Source organism: Mollisia scopiformis, assembly GCF_001500285.1.
Source record: "Mollisia scopiformis unplaced genomic scaffold LY89scaffold_34, whole genome shotgun sequence".
NCBI lineage: Eukaryota > Fungi > Ascomycota > Leotiomycetes > Helotiales > Mollisiaceae > Mollisia > Mollisia scopiformis.
The window spans coordinates 481,300-492,645 of record NW_017263614.1 but is presented as its reverse complement, the minus strand read 5'-3'; the positions used below and the strand labels follow the sequence as shown (position 1 = coordinate 492,645).

Below are 11,346 nucleotides of genomic sequence, written 5' to 3'. Positions count from 1 at the left end.
ACTTTCAAAAGCATCAAGTATGTATCTACATCACATGAATCACATCGAGTAAAACAATTACAAATGGATATGATAAGGCTTTATGTGCGATCTAACTCAGCTGCCGGCCTTCGATCACGTTGGGGGCCGCTTCCTCTCCCGGCTCTTCACAGCCTGCGGAAGTCTATCCATGGCTATTATATAAGATTGCGTTATGTGCATGTTTAAACGAGCGAATAAGAAATGCATTTGGTCCGGCGTTTACTTGACCACTTAGCGACGCAAAAGCCCTAGTTACATGCATATATCGGTATCTCTCTTCTCAGCCTGATGCGTTTTCAGCTGAGCTCGACCTCATCTCTTCTTTTGCTATTCAAGATAACCGTACAAACTCTCAAAACTCATAGCTAAGTCCACTTTATGATGGCGAAGTGCATTGGTGTAGGAGATGCCAATCCTGATATCGCAGGAATTGGGGTAAGTCGACAAATTTTGCGACGATAGATGAGGCTGAGAACCAAATTTCTAGATTCTTCTCTCTTTCTGCATCCAAGCAGCCTTTACCTTTGTCATCTCAATAGTCGCATTCGCATTCGACTTGAACTATATAAAGCTCAGAAGGCTTCGAGCACGACAGGCAATGGACAATGGAGGGGTAGCACTCCTAGAAATGCCGAAGATATGGCATCGTGATGTTCATACTTGGTATCAACTTCAGGAGACTACGAAGGCGCTGCTTGAAAAGAATAGTGATATACAAACTGCGACTGGTAAGCATTCGTGAGAACAGTCTTGGCCGAAAATAACAGGAGTAGGGCTCGCGCTGTTGGTCAGTGCTTTGGCCCAAGTGAAAACTCTATCATTCTACCATATGCACCTGGTCTACGACACAGTATCATTGGTAGCGTAAGCAATGAATGTTCACTCTTTAGGAAGGTCATTTTACTTATGATGGCATTGATAGAATCTCGAACTGTGCAGCTCTTGTGTCTTCCCTGGACTCAAGTGTTGCAGGGACCATCCGCTACCTTTCAATCGCTTTGTGGGCTATCCTCTACTTGACTTACACATCCCTATTTGGGGTTCGTTTACAATCTTGGGATTACAACAATCCAGGCCATTGCTATAACACACATCGTCTTTCTACCCCCAATGCCAAGCATCCCCTTGTCGATGACATATACATCAGCTTCACATGTCTCTATGTGTTTTATACACTTATCATCGCCGCTTTCAAATTGTCCCCTTTCTGGGTTTACAACTTTTCCTTTCAATTGCTCGCTTCTTCAATTGGACAAGATTTGCCGAAAGAATCGCGGAGAAAAAGGTCACCCAAGAAATTATCTAAGAGCAAGAGATCGCTGAAAGACCTGCAAGATAACAATTTTCTTCAGTATTCAGTCATCTCTGTTGCGTTCCTCCAATTCCCGCTGCACGCCTACTCAACCTTCACTTTGAGGAGATCAAATGAAAGTCTGTTGAATAGTAGCAACGTTGAGCAAGCATGGGGCTTCAGTCAAGTTGGTGCTATGGTGCTTTTAGCTCCCAATTTGATTGGAATTATTATTGCCGTACATAGTGAGTACTGCCCTTTCCAATACGTTACCCACAAATATGGAGTTTCTGACTGCTCTATAGAATATCTCAGATGGGAATCGCGCGAGCACGGGAATATCGATAATCTCTCTGCGGCAGATATGAAGAAACGCGAAGAAGACGCGACACAACTCGAAGAAGATATAGGGGAGCTTCGACTTGAACAGGAACATAAAGAAGGACTTCGTCGTGTGCAGGAACGATGGGAGAGTCGATTTTTCAACCGCCGTGTCTTACAGGACGTGGAGTTGGAACCAGAAGGGGAGCAGGCTCAAACGAAGAGAGTGGAGCAACAAGGTAAATCAGGAGGCGTTTAACTGCAAGCAGGAAAAGCTTAAAGGTTTGGAGGTGGGAGAGGACGAGAGTCCAAGCGCGTCTGCTGGTTGGTGGTCAGGATGTCGAAGGCAGGAGGAATATCATGAGCGCATCACCATCAGTTTTCTCAAGTACTAAACTTCTCATTTTGCTACGCTATATCTTGTGCGTTATTGTTTACTTAGCCCGTCATCTATATATCTCCTGCATAATTGGGTCTCCATGTGCGGTTCTCCTTGCTTCTTCAGCTTGAGTGCAATAAACAAATACCAAACGGCATACACAAGTCCTAGGCCAGAATATAAATAGAGAGGTAGTAATCCAAGGGCCGTCCCCGGCAAGAGATCCAAGATCAGAAATGGCCACAAAATGTGTGTGAGACCGTCCGAGTACAAAGCCGTCAAGCTAAAAGCTGCGGCAAGAACAAAAATCAAAACATCCACGCCATTTACGGACTTCCATTTGATACATCGACCAAACACCTGAAGCCATTTTGATGACACTGCACATACTTTAGTGATTGTGACTATGAACGAGGCCACAGGTGCATAAATGAAAATCCAATTAGCCAAACCCAGTATCATGGCGCCGACGTCTCTTGGACTGCCGAAATAAGCATACGCGGGTGAGAGCATACTATTGCTATATGCTCCATCCAGAATCCCGCCGGAAAGTACCAGAATCTGGCAGAAATTGAAAATGCCCAGGGTAAAATACCACTTCTGATCGTAGTAATTTCTGGCATGGAGAGGCAAATCCGGAGACTCGGTGCTTCGTAGCAGGCTTCGGCGCGGAATTGATTTTATCGATAATATCGGTCCGATATTAAATCCTCTGAATGAATAATCGAATATATCGCACGTATCGTAAATTATAAAAAAAAAACGATATATTATTATTAGTACTAAAAATAGTAATTGTTGAGGATATATTAACCAAGTAACCTCGGTTGAGATTAGTGGCGCTCCACTTATTTTAAATAATTAAAGCCACAATGCGGCTAAAACTTTGTAACCTCAGGCCATAATTAGCATTTATGGCCTTAGGCTGAGAACGACTAGGGTTTTCATTGGCTGCGGAGCTGGAACAACTATAATACGATCACGTGTCCGATATTCCGAATATCCATTCGAATCATTCAAAAATATCCGATATATATCGACTCGAATATTGCCTCGTACGATATATTATCGATATAACCCGATATTATATCGAAAATATCGGAGCCGAAGCCTGCTTCGTAGTGAACCCGCTCTATCGACCCGTGAGAGTTGATTGAGCCCAATATTGATATTAGAATCCATTTGCCGACTCATAATTTGGCAAAATGATAAAGACCCTAGTGATCTCTCTTCCAAGCTGAGGGTCGTGGCGGATCGAACCACGCCTCCAAGTTGTTGGTCTAGTCTCGTTTCAGCGGCTTCCTGATCGGTGATATCTTCATCATGGGGGGAAGTAGAGTGGAAGGGGGAGCTCTCAGCGGAAGCGGATATCACCGGTGTCTTATTGCCACCTGTATCAATGCTCAAAGAAGAAACCCTGGGGCTAGCTGATACTGACGAAGCTTCTGCTGGTGCCCGTTTTGTCTCTGTCAATTCTTGTTAAATCATGTTGTTTGACCGATGAGTAAGAAGAGCTTACCGATGTATGTCTCAATGCCGGAAAACAACAGAAGAAGAAGCATTGCGGTTGGAAGACATTGTCCAAAACCCCAAGAGTTCTCCTCAAGAATATTATAATTCTCGTCAATTGTCGAATTTCTGGTTGCGAAGAGTCTAAGGGTTCCCCAGATTAGAGCAATCAATAGCCAAGTTATCTGCGGACAGGCTAAGTGTTAATTGCAAGTTTTAGAGTATAGAATAAGTTGATAACGTACCTCCCACAACATGCTCTCCAGTACATCCATCCACGACCTTACGACAAGTAACACAGCTGAAAGAATGTTGTAAGGTATTGAGAATATCCATCTCTTCGTTTTAGCGTTTTCACGTCCACGGTAAAGCTTTTGAATATGGCTTTTTAACACATTTCCTGGTTTAGTCCGAAGGATTAGCCTGCTGTATTTAGAGCTCCACTGGAATAGCTTGATTGCCCTGGTAGCATAGCTGATGCACAGAACAAGGACAGAGAACAGCATCGTTGTGAACGATGTTACATTGACGCCGCGGGAATGATATTTGAATAAGCACCATGCAGGGCTCCCTGTAAGGTCAGGACCTTCATCGGGGAGCCAATTCCGGTTTCCAGTGGGCACTAAAGCTGCAAGAAGCAACAAAATCAAGATATTCATGAAACAAAATCTCCAAACCCGCATAGGCGAGTTTTCATGAAGGTATCCTCGCAGAAATGTCAACGTCGCTAGATGTGTAAACGAAGAAAACCACACCAAGTAGATGGTTATCTGCCAGTGGTACGCGGAAATACCGCAGCGTAATCGAGTTATCGCGCTGACCATAAGTGCAATTCCAGTAATGATCTGCTGATCACTCATCGAAAGTACTAACTGGCTTGTGTTAACACATGGTAGCTTTGAAGTGTTAAGAAGCGACTATTGTTACCTTTTGGAATGCTTCTCCCCACAATTTAGTATTCTCTGGGCATCTGACCCACCTGCGAAGAATCTTCAATACTTCCTCGTCGATAGGATTAGCTTTCTCTTTTTCTTTGGACAACCCAGCTTCGGCTGGGTCAAAGACGCAGACGTAGTGACCAATGAGCATAATCCAAGCGATATACGTCGTCGCTAAGAAGCCAACAAGTACCTGGGCCTTGGTCAATTTAACAGTTCAAAATATTCGAAGAAACTTATTCCTATATTAGAGATATTAGGATTTGCTTTGAGAGGTGGTGGCGATGAAATAGCATTCGTACAATCCAAAGGTCCACAGATCGACATCATGAAGTAGGTAGACAAGTATCCTTATCGAAAGCTTAGACAGGACGATGAAGTATAGATACACAATGTGTTAAACTTCCTGGTTTGGGAGAGAAACGAGGATACTGAGCGGCGCCGCTCATGAGTGCGGCTGAGACCGCCGAAATGCGCCCAGTCCCGGCACTTGTTTGCCTCATGAACGCTACAGCCAATAGATATACCGGTCGATACCTCAATAAAATAGGAGTGCTTGCTATGGCGTAAATGAGAGGTTGAAAAGTGGTGTGAAGATAAGGACTTAATTAATATGCGCGCATGATTTCGCGCCACTAACCCTATCGGCATGCCTCATGTCGTTACACAAGAATCACAGCAGCCAGTTGGCTAATACTAATCAGGCATCTCTCTCTGCCACTCGGCATATGCGCACGCCATTCAATACTGCTTGTTACACAAAGACAAAAGCAGCCATTTTATGCGATTCGACGTCATGTAGATAAACCACATTCCGTAGTCATTCTCTATCAACTTCTCGTTCATGAAGGACCCGCTAGTCGAACTGTACCAGAAACAAGCTTCCCTTCCGAGTGCTCGCTGTACTGCAAGTAATTATGCTTTTATTAATATATCTCTATTCGGAATATTTTAATCCAACCTGCAGCTTTTCCGCTATTCGTTTATTCCACCAAGCTTTTCACAGCATGATAACAACATGCTAACATGATCCAGCTAGAATAATAAATGTCATGCTCATAGCCTCGTTAGCATCTAGGAAAGGCTGAGGAACAACTCGAGCATCTTGGGATAATTCGGAGTTCCGAGACCAGTAGTAGGATCCCCTATAACGAGTTAATATAGGTTTGATGAACGTTTTAACATATTTGACTCACATCCAGGTACGGCACTGAAACCATTGGTTCCACAACCCTATTTGAAATCAGATTAGCCTCAGCCTTTTTTCGAATGCAACCAGCCAACCAGAAAAACAGTAAGCGCAAGATTTACATACCGGATTTTGGCCCTCCGTAATATCGTTGAGAACTTCAGGGTGAGCATAAAGTGTCGGATTAACGAACCCAACGGTACTCTTGCCCGCCTTGATACGCTCTCCATTGATAAGGGCAAGAAGGGATGCAATTGTTGGGGCGGCGCAACTAGTTCCAAAGACTTGGGAGAGTTCACCGAAAACCGCGATACTGAACCAAGCGCCATTTGAGGCAATATCAGGGAATCCTATTTTCACATATACTTTAGCTGTATTCTTGAATATATAGGGTACGTCAGCATAATGGAAATTATATGTTCTGTTGCTTACCTCGAACTGTGCCACTATTGTTGTATTGTCCCGGGTAGTCAGGGGCGTACTTCTCCATGTACTCCTTGACGGCTGATGCTTGATACTCAGGAAGCGCAAAGACGTTTGAGAATCCACCAGTCGAGCTGAAAATTACCTGATCCGAGGTATTTGCGCCTGGAGGAACATCAATACCAACTAAGCCCTCTGGTGTGAGATATAACTCCATCACAACCTCGACCTCTTCTCCAGCTTTGATAGCAGCATCAACATCGTAGGTACCATTTCTGATCTGCGTTGCGCCCTGCTCAAAAGATCAGTAATGTGGATTTATCCTTGATGTGAGTTGGTACGAACCGCGGAGAGGATATATGGACATCCTCCTGGAAAGCTTGCAACGAAGATTCCTGAGTTGCCATCGTTTTCCGTTCCATTTGGGTTGATACATCCACCGCCATCGAACTCTACACCATAGTCCCCGCTAGAGTAGACAAACGTTGTGCCCATCAGCCCAAGTTTAAGGTACTCCCTGCACTGGCGCTCTTCGTAAGCTGGAGACAGCTCGATCTCGGAGCTATGTGCCCGAGAGTTAGTAACTTTCTCTCTCCGTGTATTTACCAGAAAATGGCATAAATGAAAGGAACATTGGGCTTTATGAAATTGGAATTTGTGAGGTTGAGATACTATGGGTTCTACTTACTATGAGTAAGATGTCGAGATGACTTTAGCAGCTGCGTAGGTACCACAGTCCTCTTTGCCTTTATAGCTGTCCGGCCCGGGGTAGGGGTCAGGGTAAACGGCATCGAATTCAGGGTCATCGCCACCGTCGTAGGTGCACTACAGGTCATTGAAGTTAGTAATTTCTTCTCATGAAACAAGATGAAATAGTAAAGAAATATTGGGCTGCACGAGAGTACATAAAGAGTTCATGGAGAGAGGGAATCGCGAAACAAGCGCCAGAAATACTTACGTATGAGCCGTGAATAGCATCGAGGAAGTTGTTGAATGAGGTCAGGTTGTCTTCTGCTAGGTCTCCAACCTGGTACAAAATGACATCCTAGAAGACACGGATAATCAGAAATATTCACGGTCAATATTTTTATCTCTTTGGGACAACGTACCTGCGGGTAGACGAGAGCCATAGAATATTGGAGGTCAAGACTTGGCTCGCCGAGGAAATTAAAAGCGGTCACATTGGTAAGGTTGAAATCATAGAGGAAACCACCTTGCGAGATTAGTAGGCGGATGAGAATATCTGTGTCTTTGTTCCTTACCATCGATAGAGTCAAAAACTGGACGCTCGCCCACAGCCTGGGGCTCATAGACTTCAAAGAACAAGTCCAAGTCTGAGGGAAGATAAGACTCAGGTGTGTACTCCACGATACCAAGACTGTTGCCTTCCACTACACAACATCGAGTCAGCAAATTTACATATCGTTGGACTCCAAAAGAGATTGAAGGAAGAGATAAAATTCGTCAACAGAATGTGGGAGGAACACACGACATGAAAAGTCGGCTCAAAAACAAGGACAATGAAGGGTCCTCAAATGCTTACCGGCTGGAAGATTACTCGGTACACCATAAAGCAATCTTAGGCATGCCTACATGTGTCAGCATTGGACCGAGAATGAGAACGCTGGCAAAACTCACTGGCGTCACAAACGAGGTATTGCAAATTTGTGCCTCGTACGGACCCGAAGGCTTCCAAGCTGGCTTAGGCATGTGATGAGAGGGCTTATGGGACATACGTGGATCACCGCGTTTCATCTTCCGTTCTACGACCGACCTCTTGGTCAAAAGTCGCGTGCCATCGGCAGCAAAATATTGATCAGTGTCAGATTTGGTCTTTGCGTCAAAGTGAACGCCAGGAGATATAAAATCAATATGTGGGCTGATGTGCGAGGGAAGCGAATATTCATCGCACGCAACATGCTTTGTCGACGATCTTCCGTGCTCAAATAGATGATAGGTTGTTTGGAATAGATTTTCCGCTTCTTCGATGCTGGCCTAAGAGATCGATGTCACTTAAAGTACAAATTTGCGATCGAGGTTGTAATCGAAGATGGTCCAGTACTCACGTCAAATTGGAGCCAACCTAGGCCTTCTGAGAGTTGATGTCTATCGGTATGGATACCGGAGTCGTTGAGCCATGTGTGTACCGCATTAATTGTCTCAACGCTACATTCGTCAATTCTGCGATCAAGAGAGAAGCAGCATAGTCGTGTTGAAATACCTTGGTTTAAACGCATCGACAATTTCCTTGGCAGTCCAATGCTGGCCATAGCGTGGACTTTTAGGATCAGACACTTCCATAAGCCAACGGTCGCTGTGCTCGAGGTTCGATTGCTTCAGGCCAATGCGAATGGGCATCACTTGATCTCCACGAAGCTGCGCAACTTTCGACCATCGTTGATCTGTATTCTCATGACGCCGTTCGTGCACGACATAATTCGATGCGAGAACGGAGGAGAAGAGAGCGCCAAGAGGCAGTAAGATTGATGCTCGCATTATGAAATTGATGCAAATGCCAATGCGGAAGCGAGAGAAAAAAGGAGACGCAAGTGGGCTTGGCGGTACTGTACCTTTTTATCACTCCATGATTTAATGCATAATGATCAATTCTACACATGCTGATAAGACAATCCACTCATGGAGGTGATAGCGCTCTGCATATCAAAGTCGTTGGGTCCAATACGAGAAGAGTGAGGGGTAAAAGTCAGCTCTGAGCTTCTTTATGCGGCTAGACTTGCTGCAAGCTGAGTCCTCCCCGTAGCCGCACTAAGTCGTTTAAAGTAAGTCCTTGGAATGTCGTGACGTATCACATACTGCCATACGCGACGACTTTTGATAAGCGATCAAACAAGCTTTTGAGCCCCTCGTTGAAGGGGATAAGTACCGAAGTACCGGGAACTGTTAAGGATGAAAGAGATCACGTGAGCATTAGAAGTAGAGAGTTCCAGGCAAGAAGCTAGTGTTGCCCGAAGAAAGAATATTTGGGTCATGATGTTCTAAAGAATCACTGTAAGAAATGTCGCTGCGAGTGTCCATCGACCCCAGCGCTAATAGCGCAGGTTGCGCAAGTAGCGCAAATCGTGCGGAACGCGCAGAAAGCTGAAATACAGCACTTACATCGAAATTGATTTATATGGAAATTCAGCACTTTTAATGAATAAGTAAAGATTGGGGGTGTACGTACATATAAAGAGGAGATGCAAGCAGAATTGGAAAGTGGTCCACCGCAGATGTTGAGAATCAGATATGAAGACGGAGGAGGATGAATGTTCATGCTTGTCACGCACAAGATACAGGCCACTAGAAGTGAAGCAGGAAACACTTGGAGGAGATAGGGTTGTTCTATTGTCTGGATAGCTCGAGCCCCAGCTCGAATCTTGGACTTCCAAAGTCGGAGCTCGAGAAAAAACTTCTGTTTCGTTGTGGACTCACAGCATTTTCTTCAGTCTCAGCTTGAGAAAAGTGCTCTCGACATTTCCTTGTAAGCCGTATTGTCTTGTTTCGCAGCAAGACCAACTCTCTCGTCCTTTCTCTATGATTCTGCCGAGATTTGAAAGGTTCAGATCAACTTAGTATAAATGAAAGCTTTCTCATATATTCCTCTGCCTTTTTAACTATTAGAGAACCTCCTAGATTTCCCACCGCACCGCTTGTATCAATCCTCCACACCAAAGTCATTCAGCAAGCAAGCATGGCAGCAATTCAAGAACTCGAAGACCTTGAAAAGGTCGACGAATCTTTACCTCGAATCCCAGAAGACATCACTCTTCGAACCCTATCCACCCTCAACGTTGACCATCTAAAGCAGCGCCTCTCGGATGCAGGAGTCAAGCATCAAGCCAAAATCCTGAAAGCCGAACTCCAAGCTTTATGGGCATTCCATACTATGCGGATCCTTGGCTTCTACGAAAAGCCACAAGAAGCGGAACTCTTCGTAAAGACTGTTCGATGGTTCAAGATTCCTGTGAGCCAAGTCTTGGTCGATGTGAAGAGTGCTGGCTTGGGAAAATGTGCGAATAAATGGGATTACATCGAAGCGCTGATCAGAGATGGGTAAGATCCTGGACAGTTCAGTTTGTTTTGGACAAGGAAGCTGATCCATATTACAGATACACCCCACCAGATCCCAAGCTTGAGACGAAAGTGGTTGTACAATATCGCGGTGTTGTTGAGGATGCACTGGCTGAGCTCGATATAAGCAATGCAGCTTCCACTCCTCATTATTCTGTCGTCAACTTGTTGCTCAGCACCGTGTATTCAGATGTTGCGAATGATGGTACTTTCAGCTCCGTTGATCTTGTGTTGCCTGGTTGTACCTTTCCCAGAGATGATCTTCTTAAACACATTAATCAACTCCCATTAATGACCAGCGCACACCACCTTCGGGAATCCCTGAAAGTCCCAAGAAGCCCAGAGTTTGATTTGCTGGGTTGGCTATGCACCGAGCTTGGCCACATCATCTGTCCTGCCGAAGGCAATTTGAAGATAGCTGGCCTTCCGGAATCAGCGCACCAGTTCATCTTGGAGAAACCAGCCCAGACCAAACTTGATTCTTTCGAAAAGAATTTCAAGCAACACTATGACAATTCGATCTTGCTCTTCCACGGAACATGCCTGAAGAATCTTCGCTCCATACTCAGGTGCGGATTCCAGCCTGCTCGGGACCGAAGGTTTGGCGCTGGGCTTTTCATGGCAGATCAGCCATTCGGCTCAAGCTATTACGCACAACATCAGTCCCAAGCGGGTCGCAACCTGAGTCATGAATGGACGAATGATTTGTACACAAATTATGGAATGCTCTTGTGTTGCGAAGTTACAGGCAATGGACGATTCGCTGAGCACGAAGGCGCAGGGCTCGACCGCTATGATGTTCATGTCATCAAACGACTCGACTCGATTATGATTCGGCATATTGTGCTGTTGCCATATGCGGAAATGTACAAACAATGTATTGAAGTAAAACTCAGACGGAGCATGGTGGAAGGAGATATGTTGAAAGCTTTCAAGTCTATTAGAGCGAAACAAATTGGACTAAGTACTTAGAGTCAAGGGTTGATTATAACCTGAGGCTCGTGTTTGAGGGTTGTTAATTAAAGGGGAAGAACACAATGTCCGTATACCACCTAGTGCCAACCTACCTTATCAATGTAGCTACTCATCACTAGTTACTCATCACCAACAACATCAAAGCGGTTCTTATCGGAACCCACTTCACTTATAACAGGGGTCATTTGTGATCTTTGACAATCAGATGAAATTGGACCCAAATTCAAAG

The 11,346-nt window shown here is 44.9% G+C and overlaps 4 protein-coding genes across 4 annotated transcripts; 2 read left to right on the top strand and 2 right to left on the bottom strand.

Annotated features, from left to right (window-relative positions):
* The first annotated feature begins 331 nt into the window (after positions 1-331).
* LY89DRAFT_789337 (uncharacterized protein) lies at positions 332-2,096 on the top strand. The gene is made up of 5 exons (XM_018223242.1): positions 332-456; positions 509-749; positions 795-885; positions 944-1,557; positions 1,618-2,096. The coding sequence occupies exons 1-5, from the start codon at positions 400-402 to the stop codon at positions 1,890-1,892; spliced, it is 1,278 nt and encodes a 425-aa protein (XP_018062459.1). The 5' UTR covers positions 332-399; the 3' UTR covers positions 1,893-2,096.
* A 611-nt stretch (positions 2,097-2,707) lies between these two features.
* Positions 2,708-5,036, bottom strand: LY89DRAFT_789336 (uncharacterized protein). The gene is made up of 4 exons (XM_018223241.1): positions 4,449-5,036; positions 3,767-4,393; positions 3,532-3,706; positions 2,708-3,478 (listed from the first exon to the last, which is right to left on the bottom strand). The coding sequence occupies exons 1-4, from the start codon at positions 4,608-4,610 to the stop codon at positions 3,078-3,080; spliced, it is 1,365 nt and encodes a 454-aa protein (XP_018062458.1). The 5' UTR covers positions 4,611-5,036; the 3' UTR covers positions 2,708-3,077.
* Positions 5,037-5,362: 326 nt separating this feature from the next.
* LY89DRAFT_691374 (subtilisin-like protein) lies at positions 5,363-8,596 on the bottom strand. The gene is made up of 13 exons (XM_018216304.1): positions 8,293-8,596; positions 8,138-8,237; positions 7,710-8,066; positions 7,615-7,660; positions 7,334-7,462; positions 7,181-7,284; positions 7,030-7,116; positions 6,760-6,896; positions 6,417-6,633; positions 6,081-6,363; positions 5,775-5,998; positions 5,656-5,692; positions 5,363-5,604 (listed from the first exon to the last, which is right to left on the bottom strand). The coding sequence occupies exons 1-13, from the start codon at positions 8,565-8,567 to the stop codon at positions 5,534-5,536; spliced, it is 2,067 nt and encodes a 688-aa protein (XP_018062457.1). The 5' UTR covers positions 8,568-8,596; the 3' UTR covers positions 5,363-5,533.
* Positions 8,597-9,762: 1,166 nt separating this feature from the next.
* LY89DRAFT_765574 (uncharacterized protein) lies at positions 9,763-11,114 on the top strand (the record flags this gene model as incomplete). The annotated part of the gene is made up of 2 exons (XM_018221678.1): positions 9,763-10,124; positions 10,181-11,114. 2 exons carry the CDS (start codon positions 9,763-9,765, stop codon positions 11,112-11,114), a joined length of 1,296 nt encoding a protein of 431 aa, XP_018062456.1.
* Positions 11,115-11,346: the final 232 nt, after the last annotated feature.